This window comes from Abrus precatorius, unplaced genomic scaffold, assembly GCF_003935025.1.
Source record: "Abrus precatorius isolate BTA unplaced genomic scaffold, Abrus_2018 Scaffold6, whole genome shotgun sequence".
Classification (NCBI taxonomy): Eukaryota; Viridiplantae; Streptophyta; class Magnoliopsida; order Fabales; family Fabaceae; genus Abrus; species Abrus precatorius.
The window spans coordinates 15,265,326-15,287,701 of record NW_020874406.1 but is presented as its reverse complement, the minus strand read 5'-3'; the positions used below and the strand labels follow the sequence as shown (position 1 = coordinate 15,287,701).

Here is a 22,376-nt window from a genome sequence, read left to right as displayed (position 1 = left end):
TGGCCCATACCTTCTTCTGCAGGTTTAAGCTTTAGTATCCTTTTCTATAGCAATGACAACGACAAGCTGATGTCTTTATGTTTTTATGGGACCAAGTCCATGTAGAAAGTTAACTCCAGTGTATTAATTTCAAACCCATAGTACATCAGGGATCTTGGTCTCTCTGTCTGAATTAATCAGTTTTTAGAAAAGGAAAAGGAAAAAAATTCTTTCAGACAATAATGGAAGAAATATATTTTTCTGATTAAATAATAGGAAAAGAAAACAAAGAAAGAATAAGAAAATGAGGTCCAAACTTTCAAGTTGAAAACTTGCAATTAAAATTAAACAGATGAATGTATGGTACAGTCTCCTAATATCTTTCTTATTTTTCAGTCAACTTTGGCATGCTCTGGTGGCTTTAGGCAATTTGTGAGCCCACACCATATTTGAGTGAATATGTCAGGGCACGCGACTCGGATCACACCACATGGGCTACGAAATTGGGCCCAACATGCCTTTTTTATTGCACGTATTATTAGTAACATGCCACATGATAGCCACAAGCCCAGGGCTTGTACCCGTTAAAGAAAAACCAAAGAATCTACCAAAAAAATAAAATAAAATAAAATAAAAACAAAAAATCAACATAAAGCAATAAAGTACACGTATGAAAGAATCATTTACATAATAACTAATTACACGATACCGTGGCAGAACTGATCAACAATGCTGGAATTTTAACAAAATTTCAATCAAGTGGATAATCTTCACCGATATACATATGTTCCCTCAAATCAATCTCAACTTACCCTACATTAAAATGACGTGCCAAGTGCACTGCTTATTATTGAGACTTTTGTGTTTCTATGATATCCAATTCCTCAAGCAGTGAGCTTTTCCAATAAGTGTTTGACATGCAACAAGGTAAGATATATACCGTATACTGAATCATTGTATATAAGAATGTACAAAGAGAACCTATATATACCCGTTCCAACCCTGAGGTAGTCTCCATCTTTTGTGCCAATAGATAGACACTCTAGACCACAAAGGGAATTCAAAATTGTACTCTAGAGGCTGATCAACAGGTCCTGCCACTATCAAAGGCAACCATACATATCGTGAGTCCCTTAAATCAGCTGGATTCCACCTATCTGCCATGAAAATATATGAACCTGGGAACCCAGGTAGAGGAAGCACAAAAGTACTCTGAGCAAAGAAAGTTGTAAGCCGAAACATTTTGTTTCCTCCAATGCATGGATTTCCAATTGTTTCCCAAGGCCCCAAGATTGACTCGGCCGCATGAACCAATGCCTCATTTGGGGCCCATCCTGTGCAGCCTGATGTGATCATGTAGTATGTGTGCTGATGCTTGAATAAAGCTGGTGCTTCTCTGTGCTGTCCCACAAGAATCCTTCTCATGACCGATGTCACATTGAGATAATCGTCGGTGAGGGATCCAATGTGCAGTTCACTATTGTCTTCAGAGGAGTATATTAGATATGCCGCCCCATCGTCGTCTTTGAAAACTGTCATGTCCCTGCTTTCATATCCATGGGGTCTTTGGCTACCAAGATAATCAAATGGCCCATCAGGGTTATCACTGACTGCTACGCCAACGGCTGCTTTGGTATAGTTGGCATCATCAATGTGCATCCACATCACATACTTTCCAGTCTTCTCATTGTAAATTACTTTTGGCCTTTCAAGCACATTAGATGTGTGCAGATCATGGGTTTCATTTGTTTCCTCTGCTGCCAATACAACTCCCTCATGTTTCCAGGTCCACAAATCCTTGGAAGAATAGCAACCAACTCCAATAATGTCCACCTGGTGGAAAAGAGAGAATGACTTAAGAGTTTGAAGACAAGGTTATGCATCTAAGTAATATGCAAAGTTGGTTGAAAAATAAAAATTAAAAAATAAATTCCTTTGGTAGCTACTGGAAGATGAGATTATGACAAGAAGATAGACTCAAGATGGTACAAAACCACTACTCTAACCACAAGTTTACCTTTCATAAGGTTGTGGGAGAAAAAGGAAAAGCACAGATAAAAACAGAACACCCATTGGTGCTAAGGATATCATTCATCTCAGTATCTACATGGGAATAAAAAAGATTCTACACGCACACTCATTAGTGATACAATCTTGTTCATGCTGATAGAAAGCCGAACAATGAAGATAAGGTTGCCTCAAGTTATTTGGATACACATACAAAATCTTTTCCTCAACCACTCCACTTGCGATGTGAGCTTGCTAGTTAACCAGATGTGTGTTCCTGACTCTTGACATCAATTAAAGTCTTATAGACTGGATAGAATAAGGGAACACCGTGTGAAGGTAAAAAGCCACAATCATTTCCTTTATTTGTTTCTGGATATAGGAACCACATAAATTTCTCTAACTCGTAATAACTTGAAGAAATATGACAATTTAGGTGAAACATTTTTCTAGGATTACCAAATTGCAGAAAAGCTTAGGTCTCTTGGAAATGAAAACTTCTTGCTCATTAACAAGAACTTACATTCAGTGGATTTCTGCAATTTCTGAACCTTGGAAGGGTGAAGAAGGCAATGATATCGTTTTCTAGGAAAGGTACAACCAATAATTCTATATTCACACTTTATTCTGTAGAATGCATCGTAAGGAATCCAAATCAGTTAGCTTTATATTAGGTAATATGGCCTTTTTCTAAAATTTTTAAATATATCTGCATTTAATAAATTGAAAAACACTTGCATTTTTTAGTATCTCCATCTGTCAAAATGGAAAGTCAATTATATATCCCTTTTTCATAGATTAACAAGAATATGGAAATTTCATCCCAATTTTATCATATTAAGAATAAAATGAAACCTTTGAAACATATATCATTTCTCTGTCAAAGACATCAGTTCTTCATGATGATATTAAGAATGTTAAGAACCTAAAGATGCAGAAATTGCTTAATAGGTACAAAGCACACAGTATCTTAAACAATAATTTAACACATTAAATGGATCTCTAAATAAGCTACCTGAGGCAAAGAAGGATCAATGCAGATATGAGAACCAAGCATGCATTCTTATGAACCAGGTAGTCTTCTAACTGTTTTTCTTTTTCAAAATAAGTAAAAGATGCAACCAAGTAAATGTTGCATTTATATAAAAAGATGCTAGCCATTTCAACAACCATTAAATGTTTATAGTAGTGAAAAATTAGCTACAGAAAACCCTATAGCCATAAGGACAAGGGCAATTATTAACTTACAAAAAATACAAGAGTTCTCTCGAATAAAATGAATTACCCGAGCAGGTCCTTTTTTGTGAACATGGTACGTGGGCCCATCTTTATATTCACCATACCAATAGTATGTTCTTGAGTTTTTATCATACAGAATGCCTCCTCCATGAGCTTGAATAGGATTTCCATCAGTATCCAACCAAATTCTCCCAGGGTAGTAATAGTAACTTTCATTCACAGCAGCCTGCATCGGATCCATAGCTCTTTTATGACCAGGAAAAAACACATGTCTCAGTTGGGAGTTTTCATCCAAGAATTCATCAATCAGTGTGGTTGTCCGTTTAGGTCTGCGTTTTGCTGCTCGGGGGGACCTCTTTCCCTTTGGCGGGGGAATTTGAATGTTCTCCTCTTCCACTTCTTGAAGTTCATGGAAATGGGGATGATGACTAACACGCAATTGAGACTCTCCACCATCTTTGTCACTGTGACTAATATAGGTATATAAATGAAGCAAAAATAGGCATCCAAACAAGCTCAATACCACGACAGACGTTGAACATCTGCTCCCTGCATTGCAAGGTAAAGTGGTTGGTTTCCTGTATTTGTTCCTCATCCTCATTTTCTCTTCCTTTTTATCTTCAAGATAATGCTGCAATTATCAAAATGCAACCTATGGAAACCTGATAACGTGACCAAATAGAAGTCACAAAATTCTAGCCTACAGGGTAGAGAATTTGATAAATTATTGTGACAAAAATCAGTTTAAAGAAGCAACTGCGAATTATGTCACCGAACCATCGCCTAATTGTGCCTATCCCCTTCTCAGTTTCCCGAATCTTACACACTGTAATCACAAAATTAAAGTGAAACCATTTTCAATGCCCAATTGGCTATAATAAATCACCCTCTCTTCCAGGTTTGTTAGAAGTAATTCAAACTTGAAAGCGCTATCTTTAATCTACTTCGTATCTAAATATTTATAACCACCATCAATGATTCATATTAAATCTTCAGAATTGAACCCCCATGTGTCAGATCCACTAAACAAAGTTCAAACCTATATACAAACAAAACCTGAAGGTGGATAAGGATGAATTCATATGCAGACTCTACGAAGAATAATAACCTAACAGCTGCATACTGCATAATAAAAGCGAAGTGTGATAAGAGTGAAGTGTCTCAATCTCTCACCTGGTACCACCCGAACTATGGAATGAACAGAACTCCCCGACATGCGGTTTTTCAAGGTCACAAACACGCTGCCACAACGCAACCACGGAACTAAGCTGAGTCCAAATACGAGGTCAGAGAGAGAAAGAGAGAGAGAGAGAAATGAAAAAAACGATGTTGGGTAAGGGTAGTTAACTTGATATGCAGTTTGGATCTGAGTCTGAGGTTGATGACATTGATTTGCAACCAAAGCTGTTTTTACTGTAGTTTTTGGTAGCGACCCCAGGGAGTGTTCTAGAACTTCTCTTTTACCATAAATGTTTGCATTCAGCGTTCAATCCTTTAACTTGTTTGTTCTGTTTGCTCTGCCCTTTTCACACTTTTCTTTCTTTTTCTTGTTTAGTTACTTGTCTCAGATACGGAACCACTACTATCCTATGGTCTGTTCACAACGCTAGATTTTTACTGTTGCATGCCCAATAAGATCTCTACAGTTAGCCACATCTCAGCATTTAAATACACTTTATTTAATTATCAAACTATGATAATGATTGATCATCTTACACGACTTTTTTTAACTTTTCCCTCCTATAAGTGACCATTTTCTTTCCCTCTTAAGTGGCTAGATTTATTATTCTTAGTCCATCGATAAAATCAGATAAAAAACAGGTTCGGGGTTGAAAAAAATGGTGGCCTTGGAATGTGAAAATAGCACTAAAAAATTGATAACTATTAGTTTGTTGTTGCAAAAATTTAAAAAAAAAAGTTTATCATTCTGTTATGAGCTTGCTTAGATTTAGAACAAAGTAAAGTCTCGCGAAGCTATACGAAACTAGATTTAAAAAATAAAATAAGCAGGTGAATGAAGCGACCTACTAAAGGATTTTCTTTATTGGAGGTGACAGTAAATTAAATCATAGTGATTATGATATTTGGGAATTTATACACAAATGGCTCACGAAGTGTTATAATGTGTTCTAGGTGACTCCTAGTTCATTACCATAAAATCGTTGTACATATACTATTTTAATATTGTCTCATTATGGTAATAAAAAAACGTAAGTTTGTCTCATAATGACTTTAGTATATTGATTGGAAGTTGGAACAGAGCAGCAAAGATGCGCATTCCATATACAATTGTATTGGTCATTTGACTTGTTAATTATTCTGTGATACCATTAAGGAGTTTGTTATTAATCATTTAAATTGTAAAGCCTGCTGATTAGTTTTTCTTATTCTTTTTCATTTACTATGCTTGACTCAATATTTGTGGATAATTTTTTATAGTTTATTTTTCAATAAGACAAAAGGCTATAACATGGAAAGGAAATTTCCTTTCGGATAAAATATAGATTTGTTTGGCAAAAGATTCTTATGAGTTAGCTGATAATTGAAATATTGATTTCTTAGTTAATACTTAATTTAAATTAATTTATTGATTTGTAAAAATTTGATAATAATATCTATTAAAGTAATTGAAGATTATAAAATAAAATAATAATATCTTTATATTTTTATATAAAATTGATTTTTTTTGCAAGAAATATTTTTAAATGATTATAATTTAAAGTATTTTCGTTAATTTATTGCTTATTTTATCTCATGCTTTTTCTTCTTTCTTATATTTCTCACTTAATTGTATGAAATGTTGTAAAAGTATTAGGTAGGGAAAAAAATCTCCCATATTTGTTATATGGGGTTACTGTGTAGTGTAATACTTTTAAAATCCACAAGAATTAAACTCTCCAAATTTTGTGGAAAAAAACATATTTTCCTACGTGTATAATTATTTGTATCTAGCTATAGAATCGAAGTACAACAGGGAATTAAAGTATTAAGGGAAGATCGTATAAAAAAATGTACTATAGGAAGCTGAAAAAACCATATCAATGTCTTGCATTATCTGTCATGATTGATTTGTTCTTATACAAAATTATTACAATTGAATTCTTACAACTGCCGTTTCTTATTTGGTGATGTGTTTCTTTTATTCATGGTGTCATGAGAGCTAAAATGTCCAAAAAGTAAATAAAAATCCGATAATATTAGAGAATAACTACCAAGTGGTGAATCAAAGCTAACTCATGGCTGCCTCCATCTCTCTCCCATTCATGATTCCATCAACTAATGGCCAGCAAATTAAAGTATAACTTCATAATTCTACCATTTATTAACAGGATTACACTACTACGTATACAACTTTTAGCAACATTTAATTGGTTACATTTAATAAAATGTTGTTCATAATTTTAATAAAATTGATTTGGAAACATTCATTGATATAAATTTTATTTTTTATTAATTTTTTTAAGTTTTCAATGGTTTATATTTAGTAACCTAAATTTTTCAGTAATTTTTCACGTTTTTCTTAAATAATTATTTATAATAAAATTTATCACTTTTAAATGTTTAAAAACCACCATAAGGAACCTCAGTCTACTCAAGTAAATTCCTTTAAAAGAACAAAATATATTGATTATCAATTTTTTATAATACTTAAATATAAAATTTTTCGTTAACAAAAGTCGATACCTCTACTGTAAATATTGAACATAACTGCATAAGAGTTTGGTAAAAACAAGGTATAATGTTTATTTAATAAAACTAGTAATATAACGCAAATATTAATCTTTTTTTATAAAACGAAGTAAATAGCAATACAGGAGACAATATGCGTTGTTAACTTCAAATGAGTGAAATAAGAATCATTTTCAAAACTTTAAACCAATTGCACACATTATAACTCATACAATCATTAAGCTGCAAATGCAATATTCACACTTAAAACAAATTATTTTCGTTTCTTTACATTATTCTCCAATTTTTGTCTTACGACCTGCATGGAGTGCTATCTTCTATTAGGCTGAAATTTGGAAAAACTAATAACACACAGAAAAGGAAAAGAACTATACCCCCCACTCCAAATTACTTACTATACGTACCTTTGATTTTCTAACTTTTAAATTGGAAAATAAATAAATTTCCTATCTAGATGTGGAAGTCCTAAAACGTGTAAAAAAGGGTTTTCGCCAGCATTGAGAAGCCTCTGCCACCAAGACAAATACCAAGACTACCATAATGATGGAGAGAGACAACATAGATGACCATAACAATCTAGTTGAAACTCTTATTGGCCTACATTGATGCAACACAATTTCAGCAACTTTGTTCTTCACAATGGTGCATTTTGAGAGTTTTTGCAAGTCTGGATATATGTCCAACAAATCCTGGATGGATCTACTATAGGCATGAGCCATGTTGTATGAGGCCAACGGAACAAATCTCCCCTCTTTTCTGCATGCTTCTGCTGTGCCCTCTTGGTGACATGTGAACCTTGAAAGAATCTACCACCCAAATGCGTTTTATGAATCATATGAATTAACTTTTATGGTATGGATTGTTGCAAAATAATTGAATACAGTCTTTGCTTTGATTCAGTGAAGACTTACTTTTGATAAATCGCCGATCCGAATGGCATCCTGAGGGCAACTCTTTGGAATGTAGCTGAAGTTTGGTGCTCCGGAAAAAGGGTCACAAACTTTTATGACTCCAATTGATTCTTCATTTACTTCACTTACTCCTAGGAGCCGATAAATCACTGACATATTAGAATTCAACTGAGACATAAAGAAACCATTATATTAGATTCAGAACATAATATAGATGGAATAATGAATTAAATTGACATAGATAAACCATTCGTGTGGATATCCTTTCAAAATCAAAGTGACTAAATGTTAGTCAAATTTTGTACCTCAACTATGAAATTGTGAATGGTGGAGCCAATTTCAGCTATTAATTTTCCAGAGAATGATTCATTAATGCACGGCAACATCGAACCCAGACTACTGTTCTGGGGGTTTTCTACAAAGTCTTCAAAAGCGGTGCATGCATCATCTGCAAATCTGCATGCAGCGTTCACAGAACGTTGTGACACGGTTCTATGACTTAAATCACATTTATAGCTCAAGCATGAACAGTTCGTTTACTCACGTGTGAAGGAAAAAATCAAAACCAGTCAAGAACCAGCACAGGCTTGTTAAGATCCAAAAGCAAAAAATAATGCTGAAACAAATGCAAATCAACGTAGTCATAATAAAATGTAGAATCGAACTACTAACTCTACAATTAAGAATAACTTTGGAAATTATACACTATCTTACATTATAAATCCAGGGCGCCAATGCAGCAGCGTCAAAACTAAGCCAAAGCAGCAAAGTGAGCAAACCATCAATTAAACCGAATTAATCTCAACCAAATATTTCAGAAAATCAGTTTTGCGCTCAGGAATCGATAAATAAAAATTAGAATGAAAATACATTAGTAACATTAAATGTTATACTTTCTGATAAAAGATGTTCACTTTTTATTTCTTAATCATTTTCTATAGTGCAATGATTAACAAAATCATAAGAAAATTAGGCAAATATAACCAATATTATTAATATCGTATTCTTTTGGATTAGTGCTTACCTAGTGCTGCAACCAGTGTGACTAAATTGACGGTTAGAACAACCAAATGTGCTATATACCTATGACACATTTGAGAGGGGTGAAATCAGGAAATGAAATTGAAGTAGGAAGTAAGAAATTACTATAAAAATTAGCATAAACTTGAAGTTGTATAAAGGGAAAACAAGCTAATACATACGAAGTATGAGTGGCCTTGTCGAACGATTGTCCACTTCTGTCAATAAAACGGCGAATGACACGCGAGTTGCTTCTGAGGTCTTGAGTGGTCGAATTCAAACTCGCACATATCTGTGGATTATAGGGAAGCAAAAGGAACTGCATTTGGTTCGTTGTTTTTAGGACTCTACCTATGGTCCCAAGAGCATCTTCTCCTATACCCACCACTGATTCTTTCAGTTTTTCTGTCCTCCGCATGGTCTTTTGGCTCGTGGCAAGGACAAAACAGGAAGCCACTCTGTCACACCACCCCAATTGACATAATTTAATGTTTTATCCAATAAAGTTAAATGGTGTGTTGGAAATTGGAGACTTACATGGCGAGAGAGGTAAATAAGAGAAGTAAGAAGAAAATGTGGATATAGTAATGGTCCAAAAATGGTAATGTAGCAGAGCCACCGCATAGAAACTTCACTATCATGAAAATGGCCAAGGTCACTCCACATAGCAACCAAACTCCGCCAAATGCATATCCGTGGACTCCTGTAAATGCCGCAGACTGAAAAGGATCAGAAAGCAATACGCAAAATCAATCTCAATTCTCAATATTCTATGCCCCACAAAATTGTGATTTTCCTAAGTCATCAAATCCTTTTCATTTATATCAGCCTAAAATTATATTAAGGTATATAATTATGGATGAAATCATAATAAGCTCTCAATGAAAGAAAGCTTTTAAGCAATTGTTCCGTCCACAGACAGTTATTTGGTTACAAACTTACATTATGTCACTATAGTCATTTGGAAATAAACTTACCTAACTAGCTAACAAATTTGTCTAACTGAAGAACCTATTGATGATGTATACATTATTTGTGTCCATAATAGACATATCACGTTGCATATATGATGATCATACACGTGATCTGTTTTAAAGAAAAATAAATATAGCAAAATTTAAGATAGAGAGAAGGGGAAGTTTGTTTGAAGTTGAAAAGGACTCACAGCCACGTAGTGCTTGTTTCGAACATCGAAATCTCCATTGTAGTCTTTGAAATGTCGCAAAGGATCAGGTCTCTTGAAGCTTCTTCCACGAACAGGGGACCCTGAAGCTGACCATTGATGTTGAAAAACGGGAATGGAAATGAAGAGCAAGAACAAAGGAAGAAACAAGAAGCGAGTGGTTGAGTTGAGCATGGCAGAGTGGTTTTCTAAATTTTTTAGCAAAGGGAAAAAGACAACATTTGGCGTCTCAAAATTGCGACAACTTTTTTGAGTGAGCAAGTGTGACTTACTGGGTAAGGTAAGAATAGCTTGTGGCATGGTTTTGTGGAATTTTTTGTTATGGGGAAGAAAGGACAAATGGTAATGTTAGAGATGTAGGTAACGAATCAGAAGCCGAAATAGTTGCTTCGTCTAATGCAAGGAATTGACCACTTTTAAGTGTTTACTACATCCATGCTCTATCCCAGTACCTATATATCTCTTTTATTTTTATGTTTAAGCTTCGCTTTTTTTATTTCCCACCTTTTCCTACCCCTATTTTCGGTCCTCTTTTTTTACCTTGGGCTTTTAAAGTTCCAACTTCGAACTATATATATCAAAGAATGAACATGGGAAAATGCCCTTTGTATATATACTTTTTTTAGAAGTGGCATCAGCCATCACCATCACTTTTTTTTTCCTTCCCCTCTTAAGCGTGAATCATAATTACAGTTATTTTGGTGCACTTTTAAAAATTAAATTTTTCTATAATTTTATTATTATAATTTAAGATATACCAAATTATTCTTGACCTAATAATATGAATTATTTGTGTTATGCCTGAATTATTGCCCAAAAAAGCAAAAAACGAGTGTTCATGCTTTGAATAAGGGTCCTTCAAGCCAATAGACCCACAACCCTATAGCTATAGATGAGCCTATTCTTCTTTACTGCAATAGTCAGGCCCAACAGTTGTTCCTTACTTGGGCTTCTTTGGGCTTAGCTCTGTTCAATGAAGTACTTCAGACCCAAAAAAGAAAAACCATGTTCATCGATGCACCGGATCTTGAGCTTAACCAACCGTATAGCCCATCTTTCACCTTGACTATAACACCGACAATTGGAGGGCCAAATTTAAAAATAAGTGAATTCAGGATCAATGTTTAGCTAAATCGTCTGGATGTACTTCATGTCTTCGCAATTGTTTCTCTTTAATTCGTGTCTGCAAATTTTGTAAAGGAAGAACGTAATCAACGCAATTTTAACTAATTTTTATTAGTGTAAAAATTATAATATATATATATATATATAGTTTAAAAAAAGATAAAATACAGTTACAATCACTCATTTTAGAAAATGAATAATTGAAGTTGTAATAAAGTGAATTCTCATACACAATAAATTATAAAATTATTAAATTCTCAATCGTTAATGATAATAATCACACGTTATCTTTTAAAATATAATTCGTCGCTTCAAATAAATTAAATCGTAAAAATAATAGTCAAATTTTGCATTATTAGTATTTTTCCTTTACAAGGAGTAACTTACTTAATGTTATCGATGGTCGGACCAGTAGAAAAAAAACAAAGCTCTATTCATAATTTGGAAATAATCCCATCGTAACTTCAACTGTTCAGCTTCATTCTTTAGATTTCTAGTTGCGTGCAAAAGTTGAACCTTCATTTTCCTCAAAAGAAACTTTATTTTAATCACAACATAATGACAAATCTTTACGTTACCTATCTTTGAAACTTGGCAGTTCTCAGTCATTCTGCCATTCCACAAGGGAAGAACACGAGGCAAAGACGTTAACAGGTCATACATATATTATTTTGCATTGCTGAAGTTTAATAATCACGAAAACAATGAATAAAGACTTTTATATAAAAAGTTGTAAACTAGTGAGCATTTTATCATAGTACAAAAATTATTAAATTAATTTTAAATTTATAATTTTTTAAAATTTAATAATTCAATAATATATATCTCATTATATTAAATCATATTAATGTAAAGACAAAATTAAATTTAAGAAATAAGTTACAAAAAATAAAAAAAAAATAAAAATAGATACACCCAAAGTAGGAAAATATATATATACAACATAACAAGAAAGAGAGTGATTTTTTTTAAAAAATATCATTGATTAAAATTAAAAGCTTGTAAAAATGTGTGAGAATTATATTTTCAAAAAGGATAACGAGAAAACAATATCTGAGTGAATAACAAAGAGGATAAAGACAGAAAACACCTCACTCTCGAAATGAAAATACAAAATATTAAAATTAAAATATTAAACAGCTCACACTTGGCATGCTTAATTGCTTACAGGCTGCCTTTGATTGGTTATGATAACTTAAGATATTCATAATTTTTTTGTCGGAGGTGTCTTCAGTCACTTGCACTCTCTAGAAAGCCACGCTCTTCCACACAACTACAGGGTTGTAGATTACAGTGGTTCGTGTTACCCACGCGTTATTGTGGAGAGTGGGTGAATAGCTCCACCCATTCCCAATCCTCTTCGGTATGGTCCAGCGATAGCCGTTCGTGGCAATCCACCACAGGTGGGTCTAAATAAAGATCATATGCGAGCTATAATCTCATGCAACGCAGCCTTTTGTCATCATTATGGGACCCGCCGTAGTCAACGGTTTTGATAGAATGGAATGTCCAAAACCGTTCGATCTCAACACAATCCTAAATATATATATATATAAAAGAAAAAGATGTTTTTGTGTAATTGATATATGAGTGGGGTAAACAGTGGGGAGGGAGAGAAGAGAGGTATGTGTGAGAGAGAAAGGTGAATTGGATCTCTTTCTCTCTGTGGGGAATCGTATCGCAGATCTGAATTTTTTTGTTGGGTGCATAATTTGTTATCAGAATTGAGAAGAAGATATAGCAATGGGATTGTGGGAAGCTTTTCTGAATTGGCTACGCAGGTAAGCTTATCGCTTTCTTCTCTTCGTTTTTTTTTTTGGGTTTCGACATTGATCGCACCTTTGAAGTTTGAAGGATAATTTCTTTCATTCATCGCCTTTTTATTTTTAATTTTAAAATAGCTTCTGGTATTTGTGTGCTATTATCAGTTCTTTTTTTCTTTTTAATTTGAGTTCTAGGAGTGGTTTGAAATTTCTCTTTTCTATGTAATGCTGTGAGGGATTTTTTATTTTTTTTTATTGTTTAGAAAGAGGATTTGTTTGTATTATAAAGTTCTCGTGCATTGATTTCCAATATTTTTGAAGGTGTTCAATGCAATTTTTTTCAATTTTGTGAGTAATGGCTTCATGATTTGTAAATCCTTCCAGTTTTGGTATGATTCATGAATCATTTTTATTCGAACGACTTCTTTTCACTTGTAAAATTTTCGCACTCCAATTTTTGGATAAGTTAGTATAGATTTTGTTGGCAATTTTGTCCAACGCTGTCAAAATTGTTTTCGTGTGAAACAGCTTTATTCTCCTGTGAATGGCATTTGGTTGCACTATGCCTGCTTTCTGGTTGATAACATAAAATTTTTAGTTTTAGGTTGCTCTTTCAAGTTGAATTGTGTATATAATATGTTTATGTTTATGACACTTTTCTTCAAGACACGCGAGCTTACTGTTTAGTAAATTTGGTTGCAGCCTTTTCTTTAAGCAGGAGATGGAGTTATCTCTGATAGGACTTCAGAATGCTGGAAAGACTTCCCTTGTAAATGTAGTAGCTGTAAGTACAATAATCATGTTGACTTTCTCGTAGCAACTTAATTGATCAATTTATACTTTGTGGTTGCTGACAATGTTTTTCTTTTATGCTGTTTGTAGACTGGTGGGTATAGCGAGGACATGATTCCTACTGTAAGTTCACTTTACCAGACGCTTATAATTATTGCTTTCTTCTCTATTTATTCAATTTTACGGACTTCTCTATCTATCAAGCTCGATAATATTCTGATCAATTTATTGTTTTCTGATTCCAGGTGGGATTCAATATGAGAAAAGTAACAAAAGGAAATGTTACAATAAAGTTGTGGGATCTTGGAGGGCAACCTAGGTTCCGCAGCATGTGGGAACGTTACTGTCGTGCGGTATCTGCTATTGTGTATGTAACAGCCTTCATATCATCTTCTGACTTTGAAGTTACTTCTCTTCCTCCCTGTGTGCATTTGCATGGATTCATGTGTTTCTAATAGATGCATTCTGATGAGACTCTTAGGCCTAAAATTTCAAAGGTTGAAGAAGTGTTACCGGGTCAGCAGGTTAAATGCATGGGAAAGGAGTTAAAAGTATATACTAGGAGAGAGACATGGGAGACACATGGCGAAGGGGGGAAGTTAGTTACACCGATGCTGGAGGCCTTTGATGGGGTTTGGAAATGGGGAATTCAGTCATAAGGAGAGAGAGGGAGAGAGGAGAATGGGAGACGGGAAGAAAAACTCATGAGTAATTCAGCCTTGGGCTTGGGCAAGAAAACTGTGGTTCCTTGATTTCTATTTTCTTTTCTTCAGTATAAATGATACTCTCTTTGTTTCTTTTGATTGTTGTCTTTATGACATTCGTACATATATACACAAATTTATGTCATAATTGTATATATGTCCCCTAATGTAAAATGACTTGTGTTGCTAAGCAACTTATGCGTGTACAATGTTGTCCACGTGTTTGAGTCTTGTCTAGTGATCAATTTGAGGTCTATCCAAAGCACTAATTTTGTTCTTAACTTCTTATCAATCAGATTGCATAATTGTTTATTTGTCTATATAGTAGTTCCATTACCCCCCAGATAATGTCCTCTTTGAGTTTAACTGATAGTTGCGTAATTATATTTCTTCCACGAACCCACACATAGTTTATATTTTATTTATTATAAAAAAAATTCTTGTCTATCCCTGAAGAAGCGTAGAAATTGCCTGTACAAGTTGATTTCATCAGTGCCTTCTACAAGCAATCTGTCTCGGGCAATGAGTTGTGATTCATATTGCGCATCATGATTAAAACAATTTTTATGACAAGGAAGTGAGTAAATTATAGCTTCTTGAAACTTTACGCAGACTTGATTATTCTTCAGTGGATGAGTTCTGCGGATCACAGGTTAAAAAGTTAAAACTTTCATCTTTTATGCTTTGGTGCTGCCTAGTTCTGAAAAGATTTGGTTATAATTCAAAACAATTTTCGCTGTTTCTGTTGAAATTGTGATACTGCTGAGTATTCTCTGACTCTTAGATCTAGTGCACTTTTTAAATTGGATCATGTGCCCAAATTTGTCCGTATTAAAGCCTTTTCTCATATTATATTTACACATTGTGCTGGTAGTCATTAGTTGAATTTATGAAACTTAGCAAGTTCTGTAATCTGATATTTTCTGCAGTTATGTTGTTGATGCTGCTGATCCAGATAACCTTAGCATATCAAGAAGCGAACTTCACGATTTACTGAACAAACCATCTTTGAGTGGTATCCCTTTGTTGGTGTTGGGGAATAAGATTGACAAGCCAGGGGCTCTGTCTAAACAAGCGTTGACTGACCAAATGTAAGACAAGTATCACTTTTATTCTGGTTGTCTTGGAGCAATAACATGTAACCCTAAAAAATTACATAATTAAGTTGTTTAAGAATTACATTTTCACCTTCAATTTTCTATCTTTGGCTTTCGTTTTACTTCAGTGCTGAAAAGTGTATTCTGGCGTGCAGGGATCTGAAGGCAATTACCGACAGAGAAGTTTGCTGCTTCATGATCTCGTGCAAAAACTCGACCAACATTGACTCTGTTATTGATTGGCTTGTAAAACATTCCAAATCAAAGAGCTGAGAACCAATTTCTACTTTGAACTCTGATGTAATTTATCGGTGACACATTTCTGGATTTACTAGAGGCATTTGCATGTCTAACTTGGTTGCTGATTGATTTATTCTTGCCATTTGTCAGATGCTTTGTGATGTAATATCATTCTTGTTCGATAGGGAATCAAACGGGACGACATACATGTCAACATGCCAAGGGTTACTTTATTAGTAAACCATATTGTGTATCATCCGTGTAGCTATATGATTAAAATTCACAGAATTGCATTTGCAAGAGGAATTCATTTTGTAAAATAGATTTGATACTAATTTCTTTCAAACGATCGATCTGTGCGTGGCGTTATGATAATTCCATCAGTCTCTCACAAATGCGGCTGCCTTCAATGTACTGCATTTTGTTAATTTTTTTATAAGAATGCTAACAAATGTATTTAGATATTGATTAAAGATTAAAAACAACTAAATGAGAAAATGTTATAAATTCATATTCATCATGATTTTTAATACATTTTGAGAGAGTTTTTAAAAAAACTTAATTAATTCTTTTAAGGACAGTTAACATTTTTTTTTTAATTTCTGGACGGTAGGAAGTTGGAGGATTTTCATATTTGCATTTCAAGATCCCAAATGATTTTAGGGAAGAAAATCATGTTTAAATACTGAATACATATTTTACATTTATTTAGATTGTAAATTTTTAACTTTCAAAATTTTCTTGATGTTGACTAAATTTCATTTTGAATGCTGGCTGAAAAGAAAGAGCAAATTAGTAATTTGCTTTCGTACCTCGCTTTAATCGTGAGAAAAGACTAGATTGGTTAATGGTTATGGAAACTTCAAGGATTACCTTGTTATTGAATTGGGAGGTTCAATTTTAAGGATTAAGTTGTTACTTGGTTGAAGAATAGAAATTTCATTTTCTTCATAAATTGGATATTGACTCGTAATGTAATTACAAAGTGCTTAAATTGGAAGTGGTATATAACTGAGTTTTTGATATGAATTAAGAAATTATTTTATGTGCCTAGAGATAAATCAATAGAAATATACAAATGTTTAGTGGCATGGCTTACTTAGATCATTACAAGAACATAGCCATAAAATTCGTACGCTGTTATTTTTCTCCTAACTTATAAATTTGAAGAGCTTGCAATTTTTATTGACGTGAAAAAGATACCCCGATTTCTTGTTTCCTTATATCATCGTTCTAATTTGTTTCACAACGGTTGTAATCTGACAGAAATAATCTTAAAAACAAATAACTCATGTTCGCAAATGTCAGAGACATTATTCAGTTGGTATATTCCTGATTGAAGATTTAGCAGTGCTTATCGTGAGTACATCACTCAATCCTAAACTAGCGCAGGGTTGTAAACTATGTTAATAATTCACCAACATCTGAAGGATATATAAGATGCGATAACTCGTATCCTACCATGACGCCTGCGATCTCAATTTCTAACTATTCAAATATACTATTTTCCTTTTGAGATTACTTTAACTTCCCTTGAACCCATCGCACGTATGGCTCAAATTTGTATATCTTTCAAATTAAAGTGTAAATATCATTTCGCCAAACACGATTGACAACTAATGTGCCCATCCCCAAACGCTTGACCAGCCCCCTCCACCAATGCAGTCCAAGAAACCAGCACTTTAAAGAATACCATATTTAGAAGTTTAGTGTTTCCTTACCACAAAAAAAAAAAAAAAACGATTATAATTACAACATAGTCCGAGTAATGTAACAATAACTTAAAACAAGGATCTGCGTAAAAATAAATAATACGCTCTTACTGATCACTACAAATAGCAGATGCCTATCACACGTTCCATTACAACACTGATCACTACTTCCACTCTTCCACTAATTCTTTGTACCCTCGCCTCATTGTCTGTCTTTAAAAACAAGGTAAAAATAATAAATAATACGCTCTTAATGACTCCTGACAAAATGTTTCATGGATCAATCCCGCATATTCCGAATTTACAAGCCTAAATTATATACAGTAATTAAATACATGCAGGATGTCTATTAGCAGAATAAAGATCTCAAACCAATATACTGCTCATGTCAGCCACGCAGAAGCTGACACTATCTGCACAAATTTGCAAAGATAATACAGTTAATTAAAAGAACTGGCAGAAACCAATATTCTGGACCAACAAGAGTAATGCAGTACTAATTAAAGCTTAGAGAAAATCTTTCACCCACATTAATTAACAAAACTGGAGTCTTTTCACAAGAGACAGGGTTTTGGATGGCAGATATTATAGGGAGGAAGATAGGAGGGTGATTAGAAAGTAAGTGACTAGAGAAAAGAATTTTAAGAGATTGTCAAAAGTTTATGAGATCTCGTGAGGAACAACTGGCTAGACATCTACAAAAGTTTAAGATGGAATTTATAAGCATCACAGTTGTAAGCATTAATCAAATTTTCTCGGTAAAGAAGCTTACCAAATATGAAGTGTTTTGCATTTTAGGGCCTTCATTGCTGCTTTTGCAAACACTCGTGCAGCCTCTGCTTCAGCTTCTGCAGCCTCTGCCTCCCTAGCTGCTGCCTCAGCCTCGGCAATGGCAGCTTCTGCCTCTGCAACTGCTTTTGCAGCTGCTGCTGATACCTCTTGAGCTGTTACACCCTTCATTTTTGATAGTTCTGCATCAATTTCAGATTTTGAAAGGATGTTGACATCAGTCTTCTCTGCTTTTGGAGAGTCTTTGGGCTTCCCTTCCAGGAGTAACAAGGAAGAGCATCTTCTTTTCTCAGATATTGTTAAATTTGTTGCAATCCTGTACTTATGCTTTACCTGTCATTACTCGTTAGATATGTCATACTCAGGATCATTGACCAAATACTGAGTTCAATTGCATACCCATTATTATCTTACAGAAGATGGGTTTATTAGGTGGGGAAATTTATCAATTCAAAATTTCAAATAGACTTTTCACTCAGGCGAAAGACCATGCCCAGACGTGTAGCTCAATTGTTGCAAGAGAAATATATTTCTATTTACATCTGTACATACATACAACCAATTAATTTCTAGTCACAAACCATTTTTCGGTAATAAATTTTAGTAAATAACATCAAACATGTTAGCAAAGTATCTATGTCATACATGATCCAAAAATTATCCAGATTGACCATGCTTCATTACAAAGGTTTGCACATAAAGATGCTGCTGCTTGAACAACCAATTTCCAAAAAGCCAAATGTGATGTGCATTGTTAAGGGATTAACTAACTGTAAAATTACCTTAATTAATTTTCCACTCGCTACCATATGCTTCAGTTTTGTTGACAGTAACTTTCTGAGGGTTGGCGGAGACCAGTATTGATCCTAATGGTGTGAAAATTTTCAAAATTACTTTTGTCGCAATGGTGCAGAAAAGAACATCAAGAAAAATTAAATTGCTATCATTTTGATATTTTCTGCATTCAATAATGCTGTAAGCTTAGTAGGATATTTAAAATGACAAGCAATGCATAGAATATTATGATTGGTTGAATTATGCTAGGCCTTTGTGTACCACGGGAGGCCAAAAAGTTAAAAGCCTGTTGTCAGGTGAGAGCTCCTGTTTAGGCTTGCGAAAAATGAAATATTTAACTGAAAAAAGGGCAGGAAATTTTGGTACCCAGCAAAAGGAATCATACATGTTACATGTCATAGCTAGTTGAATTTGCAGGTATTAATAAACAGTGTATAACTCTATGGACATAGGATAGAAATATTTCAAAACAGGTTAAAACATTTTTATTGTTGTAAACTTGATCAAAAAGCAGACTGGTAAATCCACATACTTTGTTCCATATAGGTAATACATCAATCAATACAAATTGTATATATGGAAAGATAACTTCTTTGATAATAGAGGAATAAATGAAAACAATTTACAGTTTAATTCTAAATGTACATCAAGTCATGGAAACTAACAGGAAAAGAAGAGGCCCAAAGAAAGCAGAAATCAAGTATTCTATGTAGCATTGAAGTTTGTCCTACCAAAATTTTGATCATCATTTGTTTCTTGAGATGTGCAAATTTTATGACCATAAGTAAAGTAATTGAAGTATAAATACCTCTATATATGCAGCAATGGCTGCCCTGTCAGAACCCTTTGGCTCCTTCAACTTGATAATGGACTCTAATATAAGATTATCCAACCTGCCATTATTAAAAAGCATACAGCTTTCGTCATTAAAAAACATGGTTTGTCACATAATTAACAACAGCTTCAACAGTTTAGCAAAATCACTACAAACTTGACAGGATGTTGTCATCCAAAGTACAACATAAGATAAATATTTATCAATTATTTGTAACTGCAATTGGAACTCTACATAAGAAACTGAATCATATTTTAGCGTATCTTTGCAATGCTTAGAAATAAAATTCAATAAGTGAAATTTTGTTTAATTATTTATTCATTCATTCAATAAATCGGATAACTAGTGCATTAGCTTTATCCAATCTTAGAACTAATTACTTGCAAGGGAAATAATATCTAAAATCATACAATGTTTCTTTATTTGCTTTTCAAAAACAATACTAAACCAACTGAGCAGAGTAGACCTTTTATTTTTTCAAGAGTAAATAGCAGAAATATTTAACTGGAACCTTGATATCTGTTCCTTTGTATTAGGAGATGTTCCACCAGAAACTGCTAGAGGCTTGGAATCTGCAAGTTCTTTGTCACGTTGAACTACAGTACTCAAGGCTGTGTGGTTATTGTCAACTTTGGGGGTTGGTAGGTTCCTTTTAAGGGCAAGCTTTGCCTTCTGCCTAGATCCCCATATTGCTGTCACATTTATGTTCCTCCATTTGTCCTGTTTATGGTTTAAAGTATATATAAATAATCAAATACAGAAACATCTCAGTATGCCTTAAATTTGGCAATTTTCTCAAAGCGAGGAACTCTACATGTATTCCTTATAATGTAATAAATAGATAGTCATTTGACACGAGTAGTGGCAGTTAACGTCTCAAACCTGACATAATAAAACATCCTTTGTCACACCGCTAGGCCCATGAAAAGACTTACCTTGAGATCTACATTTGAACGCATGCGCAAAATGGAACTGAATTCTGGGTCTGTAAGTATGGTTCGCCATTTTCCAGCCCCATGTTTGACTACTCCAGCTTTCAGTGCTGCTTCTTCTTCTGCAGTCCATTTCTGCTTAGGAGCACCCATTAAAAGAAGTCCACAAACTTTTTATGACAGTATAATCTTTGCTTTCGTTCTAGAGGAAAGCTTGGAAGTTCAGTGCAGCCTTCTTCTGCATGTCCGGCCACGAACAAGAAAAATCAGACTTTTATCAACCTACAAACATCAGAATGAGAAAATAAAATAAAATAAAAACAAGGTAAATTCTAATCAGTGCTCTAGGGCATTGGTTAAAGAATTAAAAGAAGAAATTTTTTATTAAATGCATACTGACTATGCCTTTCAATGTGACTCTCAATGTGATTTCCCATAAAATTTTTCTATTTTTGATTTATCAACCAATTCCCCAAGGGCACTGGTTAGCACTCTAAAATAATAAGACAAGTTTAAACGCATTTTATTCTTGAATCATTCAATGATTAAAGAAAAAGAAGAATCTCATCCCAAAATCTCGATCATCAAACATTGAGCTCATTTCCCAAATTAACTTCAATCTCATCAACTAGACATGCAAATTTTGAAAAGATAGCAACTCTGGAACGCCCAGCACGCACTATTTCATGTTATTTATATGGCAAAACTGTGTTATAATATAAGTTACAACATTGTGAGAAGGATCTAGACAAGGAGAAAAAGGATGCATTGTACTATTCTGGCAATGCCAATGCAATTAGGTCAGGCCTTGAAAAGAGCAACGTAGAAGTGCAAATAAGTGCACACAGAAAGAGTTACACAACCAAATACTACCTAATTCAGTTACCTCTACATGTAAATTGAGTTTGAGAATCAACAATAACTCGTAACATCAACAACAGTACGGAATAATCTACAAGGCTTATTGCATCGCCTCAAATAAAAAACCCAAGTGATGCTATTGTCTCGGTTTCAAAAATTCATCAAGCACATAAAATTTATATCAATTAAACAAAAACAATGACACCGAAATGAAATTATTTTTAAACTCGTACCGGTTACAATTAACAAAATTCGAGCTAAAAATGAAAACGCATAAAATAATCACCGATGCATAAACTATAATCATGCACACTAACCTGGGAATATAGATAGCATAAAATTTACTTTAATTGGAAGAAAAAGGGATAAAAATCATAAATGAATCGCGGACTAAGGTGTAACGCATCGGAGAATCGCAGGGCATAGGTGTGAATTGCGAAAAGTTGGAGTATTTAGACGCAGATAAATCGAATTGATACCATAGATTCTGCGAGGAACTGGAGAATAACGAGAAAAATGTCTTCTTCTTTATTTGTATTATTGTTTTTATTTTATTTTACCTTCTTCCTGAAATACTTGCAATTCAATATTTTTTGAATTTGCAAAAGGGTCCTCTCATTTTCTCGAAATGCCGTGTGTTCCCGTTCCTTGCCCATTTTTTTCTTCTCTTTTGGACTGGATCTGGATCCACCAAACCCAATA

General features: G+C 33.9%; 4 protein-coding genes across 16 annotated transcripts; 1 reads left to right on the top strand and 3 right to left on the bottom strand.

The window, feature by feature from the left end:
* Positions 1 to 305: 305 nt before the first annotated feature.
* LOC113868993 lies at positions 306 to 4,767 on the bottom strand. 9 transcript variants are annotated; one of them, XM_027505059.1, is made up of 4 exons: positions 4,574 to 4,767; positions 4,399 to 4,493; positions 3,272 to 4,051; positions 612 to 1,812 (listed from the first exon to the last, which is right to left on the bottom strand). In XM_027505059.1, the coding sequence occupies exons 3-4, from the start codon at positions 3,824 to 3,826 to the stop codon at positions 961 to 963; spliced, it is 1,407 nt and encodes a 468-aa protein (XP_027360860.1). In that variant the 5' UTR covers positions 3,827 to 4,051; positions 4,399 to 4,493; positions 4,574 to 4,767; the 3' UTR covers positions 612 to 960. The 9 variants fall into 9 exon arrangements, with proteins under 9 accessions (XP_027360862.1, XP_027360860.1, XP_027360859.1 ...); XM_027505057.1 differs by having other exon boundaries at positions 695 to 1,812; positions 3,272 to 3,925; XM_027505064.1 differs by having other exon boundaries at positions 695 to 1,812; positions 3,272 to 3,774.
* Positions 4,768 to 7,361: 2,594 nt separating this feature from the next.
* On the bottom strand, positions 7,362 to 17,214 carry LOC113870244. The gene is made up of 11 exons (XM_027506837.1): positions 17,169 to 17,214; positions 17,040 to 17,082; positions 10,012 to 10,093; positions 9,384 to 9,565; positions 9,029 to 9,304; positions 8,851 to 8,909; positions 8,541 to 8,577; positions 8,371 to 8,442; positions 8,132 to 8,282; positions 7,827 to 7,994; positions 7,362 to 7,721 (listed from the first exon to the last, which is right to left on the bottom strand). The coding sequence occupies exons 1-11, from the start codon at positions 17,212 to 17,214 to the stop codon at positions 7,362 to 7,364; spliced, it is 1,476 nt and encodes a 491-aa protein (XP_027362638.1).
* Positions 12,737 to 16,140, top strand: LOC113868585 (ADP-ribosylation factor-like protein 8a). Of its 2 annotated transcripts, XM_027504283.1 has the most exons (7): positions 12,737 to 12,935; positions 13,620 to 13,701; positions 13,800 to 13,832; positions 13,955 to 14,076; positions 15,343 to 15,504; positions 15,666 to 15,810; positions 15,901 to 16,140. In XM_027504283.1, exons 1-6 carry the CDS (start codon positions 12,898 to 12,900, stop codon positions 15,781 to 15,783), a joined length of 555 nt encoding a protein of 184 aa, XP_027360084.1. In that variant the 5' UTR covers positions 12,737 to 12,897; the 3' UTR covers positions 15,784 to 15,810; positions 15,901 to 16,140. The 2 variants fall into 2 exon arrangements, with proteins under 2 accessions (XP_027360084.1, XP_027360083.1); XM_027504282.1 differs by having other exon boundaries at positions 15,639 to 16,073.
* A 333-nt stretch (positions 17,215 to 17,547) lies between the features above and the next one.
* Positions 17,548 to 22,281, bottom strand: LOC113868914 (telomere repeat-binding factor 2-like). 4 transcript variants are annotated; one of them, XM_027504909.1, is made up of 7 exons: positions 22,154 to 22,216; positions 20,817 to 21,051; positions 20,393 to 20,601; positions 19,855 to 19,939; positions 19,034 to 19,117; positions 18,235 to 18,584; positions 17,548 to 17,875 (listed from the first exon to the last, which is right to left on the bottom strand). In XM_027504909.1, coding segments are annotated over exons 2-7 (879 nt in total). In that variant the 5' UTR covers positions 20,967 to 21,051; positions 22,154 to 22,216; the 3' UTR covers positions 17,548 to 17,874. The 4 variants fall into 4 exon arrangements, with proteins under 4 accessions (XP_027360710.1, XP_027360711.1, XP_027360708.1 ...); XM_027504910.1 differs by having other exon boundaries at positions 21,992 to 22,213; XM_027504907.1 differs by having other exon boundaries at positions 17,549 to 17,875; positions 20,817 to 21,095; positions 22,154 to 22,281.
* Between the last annotated feature and the right edge of the window lie 95 nt (positions 22,282 to 22,376).

Coding starts and splice junctions, on each gene's coding strand:
- LOC113868585 (XM_027504282.1), top strand. CDS start 12,898: ATGGGATTGTGGGAAGCTTTTCTGAATTGGCTACGCAG. Junction 12,936..13,619: donor TTTCTGAATTGGCTACGCAG/GTAAGCTTATCG, acceptor ATTTGGTTGCAG/CCTTTTCTTTAAGCAGGAGA. Junction 13,833..13,954: donor GCGAGGACATGATTCCTACT/GTAAGTTCACTT, acceptor TTCTGATTCCAG/GTGGGATTCAATATGAGAAA.
- LOC113868914 (XM_027504907.1), bottom strand. CDS start 20,966: ATGGGTGCTCCTAAGCAGAAATGGACTGCAGAAGAAGAAGCAGCACTG. Junction 19,940..20,392: donor ACAAAGGAACAGATATCAAG/GTTCCAGTTAAA, acceptor TAATAATGGCAG/GTTGGATAATCTTATATTAG. Junction 19,118..19,854: donor CCATTGCTGCATATATAGAG/GTATTTATACTT, acceptor TCACACCATTAG/GATCAATACTGGTCTCCGCC.
- LOC113868993 (XM_027505061.1), bottom strand. CDS start 3,826: ATGAGGATGAGGAACAAATACAGGAAACCAACCACTTTACCTTGCAAT. Junction 1,813..3,271: donor ACAAAAAAGGACCTGCTCGG/GTAATTCATTTT, acceptor CTTTTCCACCAG/GTGGACATTATTGGAGTTGG.
- LOC113870244 (XM_027506837.1), bottom strand. CDS start 17,214: ATGGTAGGATACGAGTTATCGCATCTTATATATCCTTCAGATGTTG. Junction 8,283..8,370: donor TTTGATTTTTTCCTTCACAC/GTGAGTAAACGA, acceptor CGCTGCATGCAG/ATTTGCAGATGATGCATGCA. Junction 7,722..7,826: donor GGATCGGCGATTTATCAAAA/GTAAGTCTTCAC, acceptor TTTGGGTGGTAG/ATTCTTTCAAGGTTCACATG.